This window comes from Neolamprologus brichardi, chromosome 3 (genome assembly GCF_056152115.1).
Source record: "Neolamprologus brichardi isolate AB-2024 chromosome 3, ASM5615211v1, whole genome shotgun sequence".
NCBI lineage: Eukaryota > Metazoa > Chordata > Actinopteri > Cichliformes > Cichlidae > Neolamprologus > Neolamprologus brichardi.
In genome coordinates, this window is record NC_142106.1 from 44,096,995 (window position 1) to 44,121,597 (window position 24,603).

The 24,603-nt window shown below is 41.1% G+C and overlaps 1 protein-coding gene across 1 annotated transcript in view; it reads left to right on the top strand.

Moving 5' to 3' along the window:
* The window catches only part of fgf11a (fibroblast growth factor 11a), a 104,079-nt gene that overhangs the window by 30,077 nt on the left and 49,399 nt on the right, over positions 1–24,603 (top strand). Inside the window, exon 2 of the mRNA XM_006807189.3 lies at positions 22,919–23,029. Within this exon, the coding sequence (XP_006807252.1) occupies positions 22,919–23,029 (111 nt within the window). The remainder of the gene's footprint in view (positions 1–22,918; positions 23,030–24,603) is intronic.

Consider the following 24,603-nt stretch of genomic DNA (forward strand, 5'->3'; position numbering starts at 1 on the left):
GAAGAAAATAACAGTAGTAACAGTAGTAGTAATACAAATTGGCACGTAATGTGGTCCGGTCCAACAGACGAGCTACTGTAGCTTAAATTGCTGCAAAAGATAAGGCTGGCTTTAATGGAAAGGTGTCAGAATACACATTGCATTGCAGTTTGCTGCCTATGGAGCTGCCTATCTTCAGTCTGGTCAGGGTGCTGATGCTGACCCCTATCCACTACCGGATGTGCCAACAATGGGCACATCTGTATCAGAACTGGACCATGGCAGCATGATGTGGATGACTGGGTAAAGTGTGCATCACTTACCTGGGGAATACCTGGCATCAGAATGCACTATGGGGATACGGCAAGCCAGCAGAGGTAGTGTGATGCTTTGGGGAATGTTCTGCTGGGAAACCTTGGTTCCATTGGTCTGATATGTTGACTTGGTCTCCAAATTAAATTAAATTAAATAAACTTATATAGCATTGATCATATAACACTGATCATATTCACAACAAAGGTTCCCTCAAGGTGCTTTGTATTATAAAGTAAAGATGCTACAATAAAACAGAGAAAATAGAAAAAATCTGCAACTTTCATATGATCCCTAATGAGCAAGCACTTGGAAACAGTGGGAAGGAAAAACTCTCTTCTGAACAGGAAGAAACCTCCAATAAAAAAGGCTCAGGGAACAGCAGCCATCTGCCTGGGGGTTTTCTGAAACAAATACATGTGTTTCTGTTGACAGTAAAACTGTTAAAACCTAGCATCTGCTTTCTTGCTACTCTTCTATGACATACATTAGCAGCTAGTTTTTCTGTTTTCTTATTATTATTGATCTTTTTACCCACTTTAGATCACGGTGCAGTGCCTTTAAAAAAGTATAACTGACAACTGAATTAGTTGACCTAATATAACAATGACTATGGATAATAAAGCATACCCTGCACTAGGCCAAGTCAGTTTGGACCTAGGCCATTAGCTGTGAACTAGCCAATTCCAGCACCAACAGTATCAAGTAAACTCATAAAGCCTCTAAAAACAGACATGATAATTTAAATAATTTGTAGAATACATTTCACATTACTATTGACATTGACCACATGATCTCTGCCACACATTACACTCAAAAATATTCATAAACACGAAGCTAGCAGTAGCTAGCTTTGTGCTAGCAGTAGCTAGCTTCATGTTTATGAGCTTTCTGTCTCGCTAGCTACTGATAGTGAAGTGGGAAATGAACTTTTTCTACATACAAGTGACAGTATCTCCACATTGTTAGTTGAATAGCTTTGCCAGGCTACAGCACCACCTGGTTGACATCACATCACAAGTCATCATTATCACATTTATTTACTTATTTATAAAAGGCGCTGACCATAACTCCTAGTTAGCTGACAGCACCTGTTGAATTGTAATATTTGTGTTCTTGAAATTTAAAAATAGTTAACTGCATGTATGTCATATGTTAAGAAAAATGTTGTTATGCATTTATTACTTTTAAATTTGACAAGTGTAGGATGCAGCGTCTCCACGAAAGACAAGATTTTATTGGCATTTAATGGCCGATATCAGCCTGATTTAGCACCACTGTTGTTCTGCTTGCAGTTAGAAATATCACAGCCAGCATGACAGATGGCTGTGAAGGATTACGGGTATAACCTGAGGGAAAAAAAGGTATTATAGTGGTATTATGGTTACATGAGTGCCGATGGCCTCATTTGGGGCCTGATAAAGGGATAAGCAAGACAGGGGGAGGAAAAGTGAGGCTGCTACACTGTGAGGCAAAGTTTGTTTCCCTTTTATGACTCCAGTCTCTTGTTAAAAGGGGTTTTTCTAGCTTGTAGGAGTAGAGAGAGAGAAAGTGAGAGGGAGTGTATGAGGGGCTGATTAGCATTGTGCCCCATGTTCCACTGCTGCGGCTTGGAGAGAGAGAGGGAGAGAGCATGAGGAAGACTGAAAGAGAGAGAAGTGCTGGCTCAGCACCGTACCAAAGGAAGAAGGAGAAGACGAGAGGAGGAGAAGGAGAGGAGAAAGGAGATGAGAGGTGTTAGTTCCATGTGTTTAAAGATGACTGAGAGGGGAAAACAGTGTGGGGCAAAAAGGAGAAGCAATTAACTGAGATAAGGTGCTCCCTCTCTCTCATTCTCCGTGCACTTCGTGGTTCTGGGCTGTCCCAGATGGAAGCTGACAGACGTGGAGACTAACCCTTGTTCGAGCCAAAGGAGAACAAAGGCAACAAAGGCCGTCTATTTCAAAACTTGAAGACGCAATTATCACAGCGAGATTGTTGCCACGATCGACATGGACAAAACAGCCAGTCACAATGCAGCGCAGCCACACCGTCTGCTAATAAGGTTAACTTCACAGGCATGTGCAGAACGATTGTGTGAGCTGGAGGCATGTCTGCAAGATTGCAGACCGCAGTTGTTAGCTTGCGCTAAAATTCATTCTGCACGTTACAGCGTTTGCGATGTAACTACCGTACAACTGGAACACCTTTACCAGACATGCTCATCATAACAGAATCACCGCAAACACATGCAAGATCTACTCTGAGCTGAAACCTCATTTAGCAGCACGTCAGACTGATATCCAATATAGTTCAGTTTATGAAATCTATATTGCCTGTATGATTCTGAGTAGTAGAAGTGAGTCCGCTCTTAGCATGTTGGGCTTTCTCTTGTTGTGAATTGTCTTCCAGATGTTGGCAAATAATCTGCAAAGAAATACAAATGTGATGATATATTTTAGTGTACTGGATTATTCTGTCTACAGATAGAGTGCTAAACCATAGGTGGTTAATGGTGATAATTAACAAATGCATAATAGGATAATAATAGAATGCAATATGTTATGTTACTGACTGTAGGCACACTTTTGTTTTACTTCAGATTCGGTTTTTCTCATTGACACTCACACTGTCTGTCACTTAATTTCCTTTCTTCTGGTTTTTAAATGCTGCCTCTCGCAATACATCGTGCCATCTATACTGTGTGTAAGACACTCTTTATCATTATATTAACAAGATGTGATGACAAAAAAGCACAAATGTCATATTTATATGTCATGTTCCTTTCGATTATGTGACTCATTATGTTTGAGATTACATGATGATGATCACTGTGCTCTAAAAAGCTTGTTCAAAAATGCTCATACTCTAGTTTTTCCTTCCCCTCAAACTAGACATCGGAGAGCCTTCAGCTCAAACGCTTTCGTGATTTGTCTTTGAGTTTATTTCATTTATTAGGGTTTGCTTGTTTCATCTTACTTTTTTATTCTTCAAAAAAATAATTAGTTTAAGCATAGTTTTATTGTTAGCTACAGTATTAATGTTGTTGTATTTTTATTATTTCATTCATTTCATTTCATTCATTCATAGCAACTTGAAATGCTCCCAAAAATAGCACTACAACATGTAAAAATATAAAGATAAGCTCTGGCGGACTTGGTTCTATGGTAGGTCTTAAAGGGTTAATATAATTGTATTTTTATTATTTCATTGTGGATTTATTAGCTTAAAAATCTAATGAGCTAATTGATGATGCAGTAACATTTTTTTAGGACAGTGGATTCATGATTATGGCTCAGTGGTTGTGGCCCCATGCCCCCCTTTAGACTCACCCCTGCTTTTCACAGAGCTGCGCTTTCTAACAATGAACAGCGACAAAGTTTGGTTTGCTTCATGTTGGCCTTTGTCGAACAGGTGGTTTGATTCAGCATTCCCACAAACTTTTTCCTAGAAAAAGTTTTAATGGGGATAAAACTAACAAGTGCTACAAGTTTCTTTCACTTACTGTTAGGCTCACGGTCTCAGTAAAGGCTCCACCTCTTTAGTCTTCGTCGGACTCTGCCCCCATGTTAAACTACGTAGAAAGTGACCGCTGAGTGTTACAGAGTCGAGGATTAAATGAAGCAATGAAACAAAAAAAATTGCATCCATACTTTTTTTTAAAATCGAGTTATTTGATGCATCGCTGGAACCCTAAGCTATAATAATCGTGTAGAGAGCCACATAATCACACCAGGTGATATTTCACCAAGTTCTCGTTACCACACAGGTTTGTACTGTAATAACTCAATCCCACATCTCCCTGACATTGTTATTAGTGGATTTATTCTCAATCTGCTACTTAAAATATTCCCCAACAAATCATTATGTCCTTCTGTTTGAATAATATTTGCATAATCCTGCACAGCCGGTCTTTTTTTATGTTTCAAGCCTTAAAATATGAGTAAAATAGCCACACATCTATGAAAGGATCATTTTAGTTTCTCTGACTGCAGTCCTTTGACATCTATTCTTCACCTTTTTTTAGTGATAGTGTCGTGATCTTCTGAAACATTGTGTAAGCTGGTCTTTACATTGAGACACTGCAGTTAATTTCTCCCTGATTTCCTGCTTTCGAGGACCAGCACATACCGAGCTGTCAAGTCTCTCATAACAATGTGAGCGCAAATTGATTTGTCCTCTTTCTCTCAGCGTCTCTGGATGAGATCCAAGTGAAGGACTGAGCAAAGAGTCCTTCTGGGTTGTTTAAATTCGTCAAGTCATCGTCGATTCACCCTTTCCCGCAGCCCATTATCCGTCTGCTCCTACGCACTCACACCGCTGCTACCTGAGGATGAAAAACCCACCTGAGTCTGTGTGTGTGCATGCGCGTGTGTCGGAAGGCAGGAAATGGTCATTAACTAATGCACGGTGGGGAAGCGTGTCCACCGTTGCTGGCCTAGCTGAGGCCGGAGGTCGCTTACGCAAAAGCACACCAATCCCTTGCAGGGCTTACTCTGTCTCATCCATCTCTGTCAGAGTCTCAGCCAAGAACACACACACAGACACAGCCACACACACGCACACACCAATGCACAGAGACACATATGTAGGTTATCCTCAAGTCCATGTGTGAACACGCGGGCTCGCATGTCAGACATCCGCACAAACACAAGCGAGTAAACATACATGGCCTGCGATCTCACACACACAGTGAGCGCACAGAAACAGATGGAGCATCCGCAAAGCATCTGGCATCACTTCCACGTGCGATATCGTTGCGCTCTCATGGGAAACGATTGTGAAGCAGAATGACAGCAGCAAGTGTCATGACCCATTTCTATTTATTTCTTAGTGTAACGGGATCTTCAGCTGTACACATTCATGAACCCAAAGATACTTGATGAACGTTCATGACGCACCATGAAGATATTGAGCTGGCTCTCAGGAACACGGAGGCCTGCGCTTACTCTGGAGCATGATAGCAATGCAGAGATCTTCGCTTAATGCCTTTATTAGCGTCATTTAAAGCTTTTTTGCTGTTTACTCTGACTTTTGTTGGGGACATATAGCAAAGAAGTGCACAAAACAAATGCAAAGAGTCCAAGGTGCTCTCATATTACGTGAACTCATCCTTGACCTTTTCTTTGTGCGTCTACTAAGGTGCCCTAGTTTATCAGCACAAAGACAGGCGACATTAAAGGAGCAAAGTACAAATTCAATTTCTATAGATTTCAGTGCTTCAGCTAAAACTACCATGACCTGGTCTCACAGCAGAAAACACAAGTATTATTAACATGTGTGCACAGAAATACTTCCGAATTCTGCCTTATTGTGCCAAAACATGTAAGATGGTAAAGTAAGAAGATATTGTGTAACAGCAAAGATGGTGGCATTTTTAAACCGTTTTTATCACACATTACTGGTGATTCTACAATTGTTTTTTTTAATAAACCGACTAACAAGGGTTGTCTTTTTTTTCCCAGATTTACAAAGTTTGACTTACAGCTACAAACTCAAATTATATGTCAGCATCAACATAATTTGCAGCTGTAGTGTACTGGCGTAGCTCAGGAGGTAGCTCAGAGAATTACTGATCGGATGGTTGGTGGTTCGATCCCTGGCATCAATTTAGGGTTAATATCCTTGGGCAAGATATTAAGCACTTAAAAGCATAGAAGATGTTGTATGAAGTGCTTTGAGTGCTCCAGGAGACTAGAGTCCAATCAGTCCATTTACCAAAACAAAGAATTTGATTGGCTGGGGCACAGTTTTGTTAACCAACCAACACAGGATGGGAAAGCACAATAGTATTAGCAAACTCTTAATATCACATGTGACATGAAGAGATGCAAATGAAAAGTGAAAGTAGGCCAAATAAAACCTTTTATTGCTGATGATTGATTAAAATGTGTGCTTTGCTTGGCATGAACCTTTCCTGTTTCTGAAGTTGGACATGCAAACATAATTCATATCAAATCAGATAATTTAGGGATGACCCCACGCTTGCCTTCGTTGTTGGGCTTCTGATGTTTCTCTGCATTTGTTAGTGTGTTATTTCCATCAGGTTTGGTATTGATGTGACTGTAAGATAAATTTCGGTATGATGTGGGAATTAATTTTTCATTGCTGTGAACAGATGATGCAGATTAATCTCACAGTGTCTACAACAAAGATTTATACAAACAAGGAAAAGATTTTGTAATGCAGAAATGCACCAATATAACTGTCATCCTCTTCCAGGCGCTCTTCGGACTCGAAGCGCCCCAGCTTTACAGTTTCATCTGTGGGAGTTATAAACTTCAGAAATTTGGCCAATTTGTGTCTTTAGGGCTGCTTCTCGCACATTTTCATGTGTGATATTTATTTCATCCGCTTGCGCGTTACTCTGAGTTATCGCATAATGTGGTTTAAGTGTCATCCAGAGAGCTCCTATAGACAGGAAATTGGCTCGGATTTGCCTCTAATGGGTCCAAAGGGAATATTCCTATTTATCTCCGTGTAGGTCAGCACTTACCAGGAAAGAGCAGAAATATAGCGTGGTGTTAAAAGGCTGAGAGATGTAAGGTGTTGTTAAAGGGAGTGAGGAGGAAGGAAGCAATAAAGTGAGGAGGACAGAAACACGTTGGGAAGGTTTTCCAGAGAAGAAATAGAGAGATGCTGGCGATGAAGAGAGAAAAAGTGTGTGGGTGGAAAGTTTGGTTCCCGGCCATTGACTCTTTTCAGTGTTACAACACCAGGGCCACTGGTGATTGATCTCTCCACTCGCCTCCCACCCTGCTCTCTCCCTCTGTGATGGCCCTCTGCTCCTTTTTCTCTTGCTGATTCACTTCTCTCGCTTTCATCCCCTCCTTCTGCAGATGTTTTCACATAGTTTATCTCTATCCGTCGCCCTCTTTTTCTCCCTTGCTGTTTACCCTGATTCCTCATCCTTCACTGTCCTTCCTTCCTCCTCTGTTGTTCCACTTTGTATCATTAATTCTATTGTTCTCTCATTACTTGTCCCTCCTCTCCTCTTCTTCCTTTTCATGTTGTACTTCCTCGTGGTGCTCTTCCCTTCCTTTCTTTCTCCTCCTCATCGTTTTCCCCCCATTGATTCTTCTTGTGCTTTCAAACTGCTCTGCCTTCTCATTTTCCTTCTCATTTTCCTTCCCAAGTCCATTGCGCACGTTTGCAGTGTTTCTCCACAATAGTCCGCCCATCAGTCATTGTCACCCTCTTCTCTCGCTCCTTTCCCACTTCTCTCCTTCCTAACTGCTTAATGTTCTCCCCCTTGTTTCCTTCCTTGTCCATTGCCTCCTTTTCTTCCTCGCCCTTGTCTTTTTGTCCTTTCTCCTTCCCCCTCAGGTGATATTGGGTCCTGGCCTGGGTGGGCACAGTCTTCCTCCTGATCGTTACTCTAATTAACATCAGTAAAGAAAGGTCCTGGGATACTGAAAACCTCTGCACTGGCTGACTCACATTGCTCTCTATCTCTGTCTTGTCTTCGATCAGGCCTCTAGCACAGGCATTTACAATAAAGACATAGTATTGGGAGACTGACTCATTTTAATCTTGCAGTTTTTATTTGATTTTATTCAAGAAATGCTGGTATACCTATAAATAGCAAAAGTCCTCAGTGTTGTGCAAGTTTCTGTAGCTCTAGTTTGGTTCATTAGTAGGTCTGGAGAAGAAAAAATGATGTTTTTCAGGAAATCCTCCAACACAACCAATCATCCAACATCTAAACTCAGCCATTCAGTAAAATCCTCAATTTTACAATATTTAAGGACAGCAACAATTTTCTTAATCCTTTAAAGCCGGTCAGAGCGGGCACGCTCCGTTTTGCGCAACTACTTTTAAATCCCGGTAGCACTGCAACCACGTGAGCTAGCACTAGGGATGGGTATCGAAAACCGGTTCTTGTTGAGAACCGGTTCCCACTGTTTCAATTCCTTGGAATCGTTTGCCATTTTTGCAAACGATTCCCTTATCGATTCCAGTCGCCCCAAATGACGTCACCACGTTGCGGAGCGTCATTTACCTGGCAGGAAACATGGCGGCTCAAACGCTAAAAAGTTTGGTTATACTTTACGAGAACGGATGACAACAGGGCAACTTGCAATACTTGCAAAGTAGATATTTCATTTAAGGAAGGAAACACTACGAATATGCAAAAGCATTTGCTCACAAAACACGCGATAACCTTAAATGAATGTCGTGTTTTTAATTCCGCTCCGGACTCGTGAATCTCAACCCAGCAGCAGCGGTAACGTTTGCACGTCCTCTCCCGTTAATACGGCAGGTAAATAATCAACTAACAGTGCATATTATGTTAGTGCGATCTGCCTTATTACAAAACCTGCCATTACTGTGCATTTAGGTGACCATGATGAGAGAGACAGACAGAGTCTGGCTCAGATGCTGGCAGTTCTTGCTGCAGTCTACCGGTAGCGTCTCCTTTCAGGCCAGGATAGACGAATGTCACCGAGCAGTGACTAAGTTTGTGGTAAAAGGCTTGCACCCATTTGCCACAGCAGATGCCCCCGATTTTCGGTAAGTGAATGTGTTTAATTGTAGGCAGGGACATTATTGGATATTCTTGTGTAATTGCTACAGAAGAATATTTATTTTATTATTTTACATTCACAACTTTTTTTTCCTGGGGACCCTGTGACACCCCATTGAAGAGCCGTAGGTTGGATCTGTTAAGATCTCACTGTTGGGTTTGTAAGGCCATGTTACTCCTAAATTTCTATCTTGTTCAAAGAGAAGATATAAAACAAAGATCTAAGCTAATTGACCTTAGTGTTCTCCTTTTTTTAAAAAAAAATAATCGATAAGAGAATCGATAAAGAATCGAATCGTTAAACAGAATCGAAAATGGAATCGGAATCGTGAAAATCTTATCAATACCCATCCCTAGCTAGCACAATAATTTTTTTGCATATGAAACCTGAGGAGTTGTACTTACATCTTATGCCATCAGCTTGCCCTATGTCCCGGTTTCCTTCCACATATAGCTTTGCAAAAACTGCATAAAAAGCACTTGCAGCAACAAAAACATAGTATTCCAGAAACACGCTTTGCCGATCCGATCAGCTGTTTGTAACACTTCCTACATTGGAATAGACGTCAGTGCGAACTATCGCATGTCCGCCATGACCTGCCCAAAACTGGAAGTGACGTCATTTTCGCGGAAATTTAGTTTTTTACCATCTGGGCCTCATGAGCCTATACTGGTGTTTTTAAAAGTTATCTTTGACTTTACGACTTTCTGTGTTGTTTCTGGGATGCTTAGGACTCATATTGCACTGCTGGAAATAGTTTATTTTGATGCATATGCTGCTTTTTTGCAAATTTGCATTATAATATTTATTTTCGTTTTTTCTGCAGTATATAGAAATTGGTGTATTTCAAAAATAAAACTATGAAGACACTTAAAATAAATTTCCTGTGGTAGGAAACTATTTTGTGCAACTTTTTTGTATTTACAGTTTTGAGGGATAAGCCTCTTAAATTTCTCTAACTAGAAATATATGTAAAAAAAACAAAAACAATTTTCAAATTTTTTGTAGTTTATTGCACTTTTTTGCAATTTATGTAATTACTATGCACTTAATGCATACATATTATTAAAATTTAGGCTGTAATGGTTGTATTGTTGTATAGCAACTTGAAATGCTCCCAAAAATGGCTCCACAGCATGTAAAAATATAATATAAGCTCTGGCGGACTTGGTTCTATGGTAGGTCTTAAAGGGTTAAAAGAGACCAGTTATGCTCATCTGAGGCTATTATTTGTTATTCTTGGACTCTAGAGCAGCTTGGCCTGGTTAATAGTTCAAACAATCCGGATTTATCTTGGACTACAGTTTGTATAAGATGATCATTCCGACATCATCTTATGTTGGAAACAGGCTGTTAGCTCTTTCTCTTTGCAGGATTTTCCAAATCAATGTTGTGTGCTTGAAATGAACATATTAGGGATATCTTCTGTCATGGAGCACCAAGAGTAGAAAAAAACCTGTCTAATGTTGAGTGTTTGCAGCAGTCATATGTCTGAGCTTTTGGGTCACATAGGTTACGTGCCCATTATGAACACCAACCCAGAACAGAACAGGATATTAGGATGTGTTAAAAGCCCATACACTACTCCACCACCAGCATTATTTCTATCTACTTAGCATTAGGCACAATTCCAGCTGTTGAACTGGACAGCACATTGCTCCTGGTGTCCATGCTGGGATACAAGCACCAAATTAGTTAAATTAAATATTGAAAACCAGAGTCAACAACGAAGGAACCAATCACAAAATACCTTAAATGACCTGCAACTGCCTACTTAAAACCCAAGCTGTTGGGGCTCATTTACACCTCATGAATATGGGACAGAACAGAAATAGCAGTGGCACTAAAACTCGATTTTCACACTTTAGCTTTAGAACCTGTAAACAGGACCTTGAGATCAGGTAATAAAACCGGAACCACCGTTTTAGTAGTTGGAGTGCTTTAATGTCCACTGCCAAGTTTTCACTTACTAATTAGAAACGATTTAGGTGCAGAACTTTTGAGCTTCTTGACTTTTGATTCGTGGGGTTATTGCCTGCTTTGCACACATGCTAATTAGCATTACCTAGCGTTTACTATCTATAGCTATATTTATTCATTCACATTTGTCGGTGGCACATTTTCATAATTTTGCCTCTGCATTGCACAGCAGTGGATTTAAGATGAATCAGTGGGACATGCAGCTGTTTGTCTTTAATCCAAAAGGGATTAAAAAACATGTTATATCTACAGCCAACATATTTTACTCATTTTTGGAGGAGGCCATCTACTGAGGATTTCTCAGTAGCAGATAATGGCCATTTAATCAACATTTTGAGTTTCAGATTCACCAAACATTGATCGCAGAATTGATCAGTCAGGATTTCTAAGACACTGACAATTGACACATGAATTTTACCCAGTGGAAGAGGCTTCCTGGCAATATAATCAATGGTGATTTCAAATGTCTACGCATGTAAAGCAATGTGATGTAGCAGTTTAGTTTGAATTCAGTTTCATTTTCTTTACAAAGCTCCAAATCATAAGAACAGTCACCTTAAAGTGCTTTATATTGTAAAGTGAAGACTCTACAATAATACAGAGAACGCACCAGCAATCAGACAACCTGTTAATGGCTCCAAAGGGACCCAGCAAGTACTTGATGACAGTGGGAAGGAAAAACTCAGTGTTAACAGGAAGACAGCTCCGGCAGAATCAGGCTTAGGGATGGGAACTGCTGGGACTGGTTAGGGGTAAGGGGAGACAAAAGACATAATAACAATTAAATGTAAAGTATCATATAAACACTTACTAAGACTTACTTTTAATGTTGTATGTTTCAGTGCTGGGTATTTGGTAGCTCTATTTCTCTTTTCACTTCCATAACATAACCTCTAAGTTCAGACGGTTTTCCTCTCTGCACCCACCTGGGCCCCCAACTTCTCTTTAACTTTTATGTTTGCCTTTCTTGTACTCCCCACATCTTTGTGCATATTTTGCAAACACACTTTGCGACAGTGCCCTCCCCCTTCCTCCTCCTTCATCTTTGCTCTTTTCTTGATTTATGCCCATCGTCTTTGTCCCACTCTTTCTCCTTTTCATCCCATTTTCTATCTTGTTCTTTATCCCCTTTCCTTATCTTCCTCTCCATATACTCTGCCTCACTCATTTTCTGAGACAGCTGCTTTTGTTTCTGTCTCGTCTCTCTCTCTCTCTCTCTCTGACTTAATCATTAGGCCATTCATTTAAGCTTTAAATCATTAAGCTTTAGAGTGCAGACTGAAAAAGTTCACCCATTGCTTTTCTAATTAATCCACAATGTCTCGCTCGCTCTGCCCTATAAATGTGTGTATTGTGTCGCTCTCTGTTCAAGTAGTTTCTAGTTCCTGGTCACCGTTTTTCTTGTTGTGTGCATTGGATCAATTTGTGCTTGTCCAGGTGTGGTTGCTTTGTCAATGTAGTGAATCATTTTTGTAATTACTGTAGAACACAGCCAGCATTCATAACCATTATATTCATATTGGAAAAATCCTGGAGGGCACAATTTATTCGCTGTCCCAGTGTTCAGTGTAACATATTTTCTCAAAATGATTCTTGCATACCAATAATTTGTTCAAAAGTACAAAAGCAAACGACTTTTTCTAAGGGTATAGAGATATTTTAGTTCATAGTAAATATTGCAACATCTAAAATGTTCTGTCCAGTGTGTCATTTGTGTTTTTAGAATCTAATATGACCCCAGAAGCAGCAGTTATTTCTCTAGTTCTTAAAAGCACACATTTTATAGGAATCAATAGGACATATAGGAAAACAATTTACATATGATGTAATTAAACCATTTCACAGAATTGCATGCTATCATGTTTTGCTCATTATGTTTTGATTTGGCAAATAAGTAGATACAAGCCACCACAGGCCACCACTCATGCTCAGCCACAATACCAACGGCTCATCTGATGTTAACGCCAGCTCACGTCAGCTGCTTGCTCAACCGACACCTACCAATACCTTCTATGCATCAGAATGTTAAATCTCATATAGGATGCACTGTTTAAGCTGCTGTAGATTGCATAAAGTTGGATCTGCAAGCTGCTTTGCAACCCACCGATATCAAGTGCATCTTTTCATGCTGTGACTGCCTGATGCCTGTTCTGTGCTGTCTTGCTGATGCTCTCCCTGCATTACATTTTCCACAGATAGGGTTAACAGACTTCTTTTGGCTGTACTGGTCCTGAGCAATGTTGGTCAAGTTACTTCAAAATAGTAATTAGTTACTAATTACTGATTACTTCTCCAGGAAAGTAATCCCGGTACTTTGCTGATGACTTATTTTCAAAAGTAATGAGCCTCTTTAGTACTTAGTTACATGATACACAACCTGAATATGTAATAAAGCAACAGACCTTTCAGCTCAATTCTATTTATTCTGCATAATCCATCATATAAAATTGAATCAAATGAAAAAGTGTTAGCACGCAGAGTGCACAGCGGACATTAATGTTTTTGTCACTTTTTACAGAATCAAACTCAAAGTAATGCCAGTACTTCCAAGCTTTCAACGCTGCATGCTCGTACTCTCTCCCGCTCTCCATATTATCCACTGTTGATCTACATGTTGTTGCCTCGGACATCAGACGCTTGTACGTCATGAGACACTCCCACAAACAAAATCATGGTTTAGTAACGCAGTGTGCCCTTCTCCCCCGTCCCTCTTCTCAGCTGTTTTTCTTTCCCTCTTTCTTTCTCCCCTTCTTTCCCCCAGTCAAGTCTGTCCCGTATTCAGCAAGTGAAAATAAAATAAACAATAAAAGGTGAATCAAATAGACCATTACGGCAAGGCTGGGATGGTCAATTTGGTAAAGTAAATCCGTTGGGCATCTTCCTTCGCAGACAATAATTCTGATGGCAAAAGAGCCAAACGGGACAGGCAAAAAAAAAAAAAAAAAAAAGTAACGCAGTGTGCTTACTTTAATTTTTTTGCAACAGTAATCCCTTACTTTACTTGTTACTTGAAAAAAGTAATCAGATTACAGTAACGCAGTACTTTTAACGCGTTACTGCCCATCTCAGGTTCTGAATAAAATGTGATTTATAGGACACAGTTTTGCAGATTGTCTGTGAGGAGAGTAGTGTGATCTTTCTGAAGCCAGCGTGAGGAGTAGGAAAACTAGGATATACACGAGGGTACGCATGGGTCTAAACTGGTCATCCACCTCTGCTCGTGTCAGAAGAGAAAACACGTTCTTACACCGTTTATAAATAGCGTGAAGTATTCCCCATAGCTTTTAGCATATTCTTCTAAAGCAGCTTCTCATGCTGTGTTTGCTCAATTTGACTGTTGACTTTTCTTGTGTCCGAAATGTAATGAGAAGACTATCTCACACACGAAAAAGTAAAATTCAAGGCTTAATTGTAGCTTCACTCTCACTCCAAAAAGTCCACGCATTACAGTTTCACATGCTAACCGTCTATCTTCATATCACGGCTTCCAAAAGACACACACTTAAGGTATAATAAGAGAACTGGCTCAATAATGAGCTAATAATGATGATAGCGGCCAGCTTTTCGAGCCAGCTGACATTCTGTTCTCCTCAGCTCTTTCTGCTGCTGTTTGTGTGGGGGCATTGATCTCTCCTCTGCAATACAGAGTCTGACACATCAGAATCAGATTTTCACACACACGTTAATTTAATCTTGCCTTCCCGAGCAGTTACTTTCCCTGCAGATTTACTGGGTACCCACTTCTTCTCCACTTCTCAGCTAGCCGCTGTGCTTTCTTGGTTTTCTTTTCTTTTTTTTCTTCTTCCTTTTAAAAGGTGTTATTTTTGTAATTTTAATTACGACCAACAGCATGTCTTAAGTGCGGGCCTGGTAAACTTTAAGCAGGATCGCACTTCATCGGTTTTGTCAGTATTGATTTTCCTAAAAGCTGAAGTTGGACCGCAGTGGGAGAGAGAGAGGAAGAGAGAGAGATTGAAGGGGAAAGAGGGAGAAACAGTTTGCTTTGAAGGCATCCCGCCCCTTTCTCGCTCTCCATCCTATGAGGGATGAGGCGTCTGGCGGTTTGGAGATGATTGATGCTCCTTGTAAATATGGCCATTACCATATAGGCTCTCCCCACCTCTATCCCCATTATTCACTGTCAGCTGGGGCCACCGTGAACCCCCTAATTTTATGCAATTTAGCAGCACTCTTAATGTGAATAGGAAAACACGGGAACTCGTGTGGTACTTTCTCATCCCGAGTCTGAATGTTTTTCAGCTTTCTGGAGGACCATTAAAAAAAATAAATAAAATAGGCTTTTATTGTGATTTGAAAAATCATACTCCACTTGTTCCTATTTCAATACAGGATGTGTTATTGCTTTTGCGGCTGCTGCCGAGCGTTTACCAATGGCTGCAATAAATGCTGGGAGATGAAATACTAGCAGTTGTAAAATCCATATGTCCATGGATTAATAGCATCAGGCTTTCAGGCTAGTGGTGAGGAAGACAATATTAGAGTCAGTGGGGAGTTACAAGCTTATTATCTGAGGAGAAGCCGAAGAGTGTTTCGGGGACCAGTGTGCAGAAGCATGACGTGTTAAGTAGCGGTGACCAAGGACTGAATTACAGTACCCACAGAGCTGTACATGATGGAAGAGGGATAGGAGGAAGTGATCCTTGCACACTGGATGGGATAAACAGAGAAACTGATTTATGGCATGAAAGAACCGAACAAACCAAGTTTGCTGATGAAGATGTGAGATGCAGGGCCGTGGCTGCAAAAGGAGTTTGGTTCACTTGTCTTGGCGAGAAATTACAGGGGTGAAATGGAACTAGATAAGATATTATGTGTGTGTCTCTTACTCCTTTACAAAGGTGCACTTAAAACAAAGGATGTGTGAGACATTGTTTTCTCCTAATGCATGATTACGGAGGCAGGAAGTCTCTCCACAAACAACTCATTTTTGTGTCTTGGCCTCGCTGTCCTATTTACAAAAACCCTGGGAAAGCCCCTGGTACTCTTGCCACTGCATGACACAATGGCAAGAGCAAGCGTGGACGGTAAAGACGACACTCTTTCACATGAACAGCATGCAGCTGTAAATTACTGTTGCACTGCTGCTCGGCCTCGAGGAGTAATTACCTGTTTTTTGTTTCCACCTGTCACGCGGCACAAAGAACAATCTGTCAGCCAGCTCACTGAGTTACAGTAGGTGCTTCAGAGGCAATGCGACTTTACAGTTGCACTTGGAGGCTATGGATAGAAACAGCCCCTACTTTTAATGCAGTTCATTTCCCCCACTAAACTTTTAGTCGCATCTTAATAAAAAGATGCAACTAAGTTAAAAATATAAAGCTTTAAATGATTGGTAGTAAGTGGAAAAGATTCCCACACTTTCTGTCAGGATTTCTAGTATTAGGTCGTGTCCAAATTCATGGGCTGCATCCTCCTGAGGCCGCATTTGTAGACCGATTACGTCACAGCGACGCGCCGAAGGCTGTCCAAATTCGTAGACTCCTCCGAATGCAGCCGACAAATGCGTCCTCCTTTTCCCCGAATTTGAAGGATGGGTCGGGTGTGTCCTTTGTGGCCTACCATATCCCAGAATTCATAGCGCGGCCCAGCCAAACTCCAGTTTTCAACAATGGGGGCCGCTACTAAGTTTTAAAATTACTCATACTAATCTTTCTGGGCTACAAAATAAACTTTTAACATATTTTCAGTGGGTGTGTAAACTTCAAATATCTGCTCGTTTTATCAAGATATTGCATATTTGCAAAAGTGCTTCGACGTTTTCGGAGACGTCTGCTACCCACCAGCTCGATAGCTCGCTGAGAGCTTTAGGGTCACTGAAGCCGCCGAGAACGGCACAACTCCTGACCCATCATTTTCAGATCACTGCAGAGTTTCGCTACTCAGGTTAAACGTAATATATTAGTCACTTAGACAACCTAAAAATGTTATTGTTGGGCTTTTTTCAGTGTTTTATTTGTTCGTGAGTAAATCGGTTTGGCTGAGATTAAAGTTATTAGATTAGATAAAATAAAACTTTATTAATCCCCCGGGTGGGTTCCTCCGTGGTTTTTACACAGCTGACTAAACGTCAAACAGAAAACTGATTAAACAGAAGTGTGAGACGGTCGAGAATTTACGCCAGTGTCCTGTTATATTTTAGATAGCAAGGAGCAGACGGCTGAGTTTATTAAACTCCACCGAGACAGCGGTGACGTTAATAAGAAGGCTAGACCGTCCAATTTCACAGCCATTTACTTCCGGCCTACCCGACCTTCTGAGGACCCGGCCCACGTAGACCGCGAAGGCCGGGTCCTCAGGAGGATGCAGCCCATGAATTTGGACACGACCTTAGTGTTCGACTAGAACTGCTACTTTTCTGTTGCTCGTACATACCACCGCTTGTCCAGGTTTAGCTTGACAGGTGAAAAAATGACTCCAGGTTATTTGTGCAAGCAACTAATTATGAACCTTTAAGTTTTATTCACTTAACAATAAAACTTAAAAGTTCATAATTTGTGCAAGACAGAAAAGATACAAAGGCATGTTATTAACAAAAGACAGGGATAATTAAATATTTTCTTCCATTCAGTTCATCTAATAGAATGAAGGTTTTATATTTCGAGCAGGGTAAATGAATCCACTGTTACATGACATAATGCAATGCAACAACGCATATCAACAAACTTCATCCTTAAATTAAAGCCTTGTGCAACATTAAGACGTAGGTTCGTCATAGATGGTTTTTGAGTGTGTCTTTTTGAATGTGATGTATAAAGCTGCGGATTTTCTCCTAGGGAAGGTTTTTCTTTTAATTGTTCCAAGAGTTAATGAACTACAATGGCCATATTTCATAAGTGATGTTGCACATCTGTGCTCCCTGGAGTTTGACTGTGCCGCTGCTGACAGAGACGGAACAGAGAACGCGTAAGAAGACGACTCAACAAACAGATGGAAGTATAATCATCAGCTCTCGCCGCAGTGCCATCAGCTTCAAGAGCTTTGGCAGTCTTTAGTGTGCCTAAAGGAAAAGAAAAGAGTTACAGTGGAAGGATAAATGAAACATCAGTATCTTTAGTGTTTCCCAGTGAACTTACTACCTGTGGGGAACACATGAAACACATTATGGTCCAATCATAGATATCTTTCTTGCTCTTTCTTCTTCACCATGTCTGCCTCGCTACATCTAACTCCTCTTCCTGCCTGCTCCTCTTCCTCTGAGTGACAGTTTGTCATTCAGCACTCTCTGCTGCCGATTAAGTGCTGTTCCCCCTCTTCTCACTGCTTCACTATTTAAAAACAGCAAAAGTAAGGATTTCCCTGCAGGCTAGGCATGCAGTTTTTTGGGATGAGGTGAGTGAAGATAGAGAAAAGCAAAGATGCAGGAAAAAAAGGAGCGCTCAAAGAAGAGAGAAGAAAAAGAGGGAAATTTAGAAAGAAATCTTTGAATTGACCTGTGTAGATGGGACTCTTATGCTGTGAGAACACTTAAGATGGGAAAGACAGTCAAGGAGAGAAAAATATTTCTACTGTGTGTGTCTGGTGTGTGTGTGATGACTGAAAGACAGACACGATCCTTGGCAGACCATCTCTGCTTCTTCAGCCAAGTCCATTCTGTTGGAGCTGTCAAAAACACACACACACACACACAAACTTTAAGAATTGCAGTGTGTAATGGCCGTGAAAATAACACTAGCTACTGCCCAGTTGTCATCTGACTCGAGGCGTCGGGCAGCTGGAGGGTTCAGGGTGACTTTGATGGTTGAAATTCTTAATAAGTGAAATTAATCCCGCTCTTTATTAAGGTCACTCCATAATTGGCGTTGAATGTCTGTGGGATTACGAGCACAAATCCTCGTCTGTATAAACACACGCACAGCCACATGCTCTCGCGCTGCAGGATATGATTCGCAAACTCTGTTATCTGTCCCGGGGATACGTTCTGATGGGACAGTGTGACTGCTGTCCGCACAAGCGCGAATTTGTTTTAGCTGTAAGAGGCTTTTCCACACTGCCAACAATAGAACTCCAAGGGAAACTCAGCAGAGTTGTCATTAAAACAAAAACAAAAACAAGTAGATGTCAGTAGGAGCTTTAAAAATGTCTCCTTCAGTTAAACCCAAGCTTGATTCAGTCTTTGCCCTCAACTCACCAGGAACCCAGTCCTGGACAAGTGGTACCACTTACCGTATGCAGGATTTGCCAAAGTGTTTGCTTGCAGTCCTACAAAACCTAAGTAGTAGCTTAACGGGGATGTTAATCTTAGGTTGAAGGCTGATTGGTTAAAAAGCTGGCCTGAACGGGAAAGGAACTGACATTGGAGTTCACCACAAAGAGGCAAAAGGGTGAAAAGACAACAATGGCTGCTGTGGATGACTTTCATTGATTTGAACACACTTCGCTCTTTATAGGTTATGACTTTTCTCTGTAACTGGAGGAAGGACAAACAATGGCTCACGCAAGAAGAGCCCACACACCACTTGTTTTCATATTTCTGTGACCTGCGTGAAACATCTGCAATCAGCTGTGTATAGGCTCTGTGAAGATGTCCTGGGGGAGAAAAAAATTCTAAAAGATAGTCTGCATTACAAAGGAAATGAATAAAGGGACTAGAAGATGCTATAAAGTGTGTGTTTTTAGAGCTTTGCAGATGACTAAAAGCATTTTCACACCTGACTGGTTTGTTTGGACAGGTGAGATAGCTACCAATTGGAACCTGGTGAGAAACAACTGGACTGAGACTATATTTCCAAATGTCTTTTTGTTTACTGTGGCGCAGTCTCAAAGCAAAAAGAAAACCACGATGTTATGTGATAGCAGATGTGTGATTTTAGCACGAGTGGAAAGCACAGGAAGAGCAGCGTGATCCGCTGTGAGTCATGAGGGTCCTGATGAGGCATCGAGGATGAAGGATTACATCAAGGAAGCTGCATTACTTAATAACTTTGTTTATAAAACATCAGTGGGAATATGATTCATATCTTTATATCTTTCCTTTGGTCTGGGTTAAATGAAGCACACTGCACCAATGAGGACATGAAAGTTGTGATGCAAGCTTGTTTTTTTTGTCCTAGCTTGATGGGAGCTCTGCTACGAGACAGGAAATGAGGGAGAAAGTTGAGGACTGACATGAAAATGTTCTCATAAACAGACAAAAAGAAACATTTTTAATAACAAAACTAAACTCTTTATAATCACAGCCCCAGGGTTATTCACTTTTCTCTTTTGACGTCAGAGGATTATTTCAGAGAACTGAAGTTACATCTTTATTAGCTGACTTGTCTGTCTCATTTACTGTGCTCATTTCTATGTTTTCTTGTTGTGGGCCTTTGTGCAGGTCCTCAGTTCACTCATTGTCTGAAACAACTTTATGTGATCTTCTCTGCTGGCTGAACTGTAGGTTGTGGGGCTGCGGTCGAAATGACCACATTAGAGACAACCACCCCATCTCGCTGATGTCACACAGATCCAAAAGTAGAAAAAACTTTCTGAAGCATGAGCTTTTGAATCATTGAGAGCACTTGTACATAGACTGACCTCATTATTTGAAACTATCTTTAATATGAGCATGCAGCGCTATAGCAGTATATTTATGACAGAAACTAGGTCCCCTTTAATAACTTTACAGCCACTTGCTGATTAATCAGCTGCTTGGCTATCAGCTGAGTGTAATCTTTAAATTCCCTCAGGCATGCAGTGCAGCCATTATAAGCGCGTGATACATTCCTCCTTCGACTCTTAACTCGATCCAAGACGAAGTGTTTCAAGAACTAAATGTGTGATTGCATAAACTGTGTCTTCGGTATCAGGGTGAATCTTTGAACTGCAAACAAATGCAGCTTCAGTGACTTCAATTTAATTTTAAAGACAAAATGCAAACCCTAATTTCTAAATATTATAAAAAATGTTTTCTGCAGCATCACTCTGGATCTGTTTCTAAGTGTGTGTGTGTGTGTGTTTGTGTGTATTTAAACTCTCGGTTTAACTAACATCCTGCCCGAGGTATGACTCATGGCAATTTCTCCTCATTTTAGCTCAAGCGATGCTCTACGTGTGTGTGAATACAGTATCTCTGCTCTGCACATGCATCAGCAGTCTCCTTGTGTCCAAGCAGCACTTCCTATGTTTCGAAACACAGCATCATCACCAAATCGCCACACGGAGGCAGAGTGACGCAAAAGGTCAGCGTCAGCCTCCCACCTCGTGCCCGTTTGTCGCCGGGCTCTGCCCTTCCCTGTAACAGATGTGTTAAGCAGCACATGGCCTGGTGTGTGGGCTGAAGCTTAATTTGGGATTAACACTCAGGATATTACAGATTACCTCGCTCTGCGTTTGACCTTCTGTGTTTAGTCAGCCAGCGTTGGATGGATGAGCTCTTATCTTTTAGTAGTTACAGCGACTCAATCTCGCCGCTGAGGCCGGAGCCTCTAATGAAAAGCTCACAAACACGTTGTGTCACGCTGTCAGCATGAAAGCAAGGATTACACATCACAAGTCTTTTGACTAATTCACAGATATAGTGGGGCTTGAACATTTAAGAAGTAATCAGCTTCGATTCATAGATTTCCTGAAAGATGTTCGAGTCACAAAGCAAACAAATAATTTCAGTCGCACACTGCATCGGTTTTGATCGCAGATGTGCTACAAGTGTCAAAATGCTCCAAGCGTTAGAGGATGTATCTAAGTCAGTTGTGTCAATATGATGCTTTCCTGTTTTTTTTTAGGAATCCATTAGTGTTGGACCAAAAAGATTGTGCCTCTTTTCTTCATTCAGCTCTTACTTCAAAACGCTTTAGTGCTCTGTAACTGTAAACAGTAGTTATGACAGGCTGAAATATCTACTGAAATATAAAAAACAGCGAGGTTTGTTTGTGTTACATCATTGTTTCCCATGTGCTTAAACACACACACACACACACACACACACACACACACACACACCCCTGCTGTCAACTGAGGACCAACTGCCAGCTGCCCCCATACTTCTCTGTCCTCATCTATATTTGATGCACCTCATTAAAAGTTGATTGTGGAAACACTTCAGCATTCCCGACATTCCTTTTGATCCACTATTTAGTCTCCCTCAGCACTTCGGACCGAAAAAGTGCCCTCAGTCATGCGTGAGTCAGTTAAAGGCAGGAAACAGAGCACTTGAGGAGAGCTGAAGACACGCCAACTTATCTGTAGTGCGACAGCTGGTCCAATACAGCTCATAGTTGAGAGTAGGCTAAACAAATGTAGGGAGATTGTTCCTTGCCGACTGTCAGTCATGTTGCAAAAAACAGTGAATTTAAATTTCCAAAGCAATAAACGTTAAAAAAAAAACCCAGATGTGGAATTTTTGGATAGATCTAGTAACTTGTCTAATCCTACCCTGCACTTTGGGAGATCAGCACCAGCCACTGCTAGCAAACAGTGCTTTCCGATATCAAACTAAAACAAATACCTTTGAGAGTTAAAGTAAATTTAACGGTAAGGTAAGTAAAGTGCACACATATCCACCGATTAATCAACAGACCAACAGCATACCAGGTGACATTTAACTTAATATGTGGGTCTGTGGGGATTAACTTGCTAGGAAGCAGTTTTGAGTGGCCACCCAAGGAGCTACAGCTTCTAGTCTACAACAAGATTAGTGTTTCGGGCTGATATACCACAAAGGCTTTAGCTCAGTGAAATTTACTACACGTCTAAAACAAAATTTTGACAAAAATACTAATAAAAAATTAATAATCCTGCTCTCATAGATATGTTTTCCTTTAGTATTCCTCAAACAGCTGACCTTGAAGTTCTAACACTTTTCTACGCGTGTTAGAAGTGGTCACCTTTTGAAGTGACGTGCTGCTGCGAGGCCTCTCGTGCACGAATGCAAAAACGCACACGGAATAAAGCATCTTGAACAGCTTGCCTCCCTCGCTTGAAAGATGCACGTTTTTACCCAACGCCGAGGTCCCATCAATCGTGTTGAAGGCCACAGTCACACACGCATATACGAGTACACACACTTCACTGTTTGACTGTGTCGCTGGGTAAATATTAAGACCTGCCTCTTAGGTAGCCGTGTGCATTAATATATGTCACCTGATGAGAGTGTATGTGTGTTCTCGGACGTTAACGTGTTTAACATTGTGTTTGCTCTGCAGAGCCTCAGCTGAAGGGCATTGTCACGCGGCTCTACTGCAGACACGGCTTCTACCTCCAGATGCTGCCGGATGGCACCATGGAAGGCACAAAGGACGAAAGCAGCTCCTTCTGTAAGTAAAGGAGGACAGACTCTTAGATATTGCTGCTGTACAAGGGTTCTATTTCATGCCTGAGTCAGTACATGCACCTCTAGGAGTTTCCCCTGCTTCCATGTCAAAGTGTGTTTAAAAGGGATCTTCCTGGTAAGACAGATTAACATCCTGAGAGCACACAGAGGCACGACAACCCTGCCATGCTTTCTGGTTTGATTTGCACCAGGATCGATCAGGCTGAAAATGCATGCACACTTGGCGAGGTGGACTAGGGGAACGGCAGCCAAATGGGATTCATTCTCATTGCATAATATATCACAGAAGATCTCTGGCACTGATTAAGCTCTTCAAAGACATGCTTTTAATTGTTTTGCTCACAATCATTCTGACCTTCAGGTTGTAAGCCTTATGTGCCTATGAATAACTCATCTGTGAGTATACACACTGCACTGTAAGTGTGCATGTTGTGCTCTCAGTTTCAGGCACAACACCCTGAATTATGTAGGTATATGTGAGAGTGCAAGTTTCCAACAAAGTTCAATGAAACATTAAAGGGTCTTTAACCTGCTGGGTCCATGTGCTGTTGGAAGAATCCGTAGCCGCTAATATTCTGGTGTATTTATCACTAGTAAGTAGATGTCATGTGATGTCTCCTAAATGTTCTATCCAGGCAGTTCAATCACCACACAGACTTGATGTCACAGTGGTCACAGCTGTTCATGGGAACAACGTGTCAATGCTGCCGCCATATCGCTCAAGGGGAGACAGGCTTTGTAATGCATGCACATCTGCAGAGGCTGACGTCTTTACACAATTAAAAATCCTCATTAATCGCTTACTTTTCAAGTAGCGTTTTTGTTTCTTTTTAGCAACAACTCTTATTCCATTGGAAGTCATTTTTATTTCCTATCCGGTCGTTAAGTCTGACGTCACTAGCCGTGTCTGGGCCTAAACTCCGCTGCAGGTCCATATATCAAACGATCACTATGGCATTACTGAGAGTTGAAAAACTGTCTAAAGTCTTTCATCTTTAATATCAGCGTTCTGCTGTACCAGGTGTAACAATTGAGTTTAACATCCAGGCATCCATGAAAACGGAATTTATGACATTTAACGGAGTTAGAAGTTAGCAGGAAGTTAGCTCGCTAGCTTCTATCTAAATACAATATAGCATGTCCTGACTGCAGGGTTTTGGAAATAAATTAAAACGTACAGCTCTGTTATCACTTTCAACATAAATGAAGACAGCAGTGACGTTTGTAGGGTTACTGAAGTTTGGCTAGCTGGTATATAATGATGTGCTACGTGACCGCTAGCGACACAGCTATGTTAGCATAATATAAACAAGCTAACTTTGCACCTATTAAAAACTTGCCAAATCTTCTCTGCCAATGCCAAACAGCTTATTCTGCTACTCCCTCTTCTTTGGTGTCGTTCTGTTGATTGGATGGATAAACGATGAAGAAACAAGACATTCTGACAATTTAACAATTTATTCCTTTCCTGTCGCATGTGGAAGAACCATGCAAAGCCACAACGGCCTGGTAGTGCTACCATAGTTAGTCGAAAAACATCCCCTCCAAAAACATAAT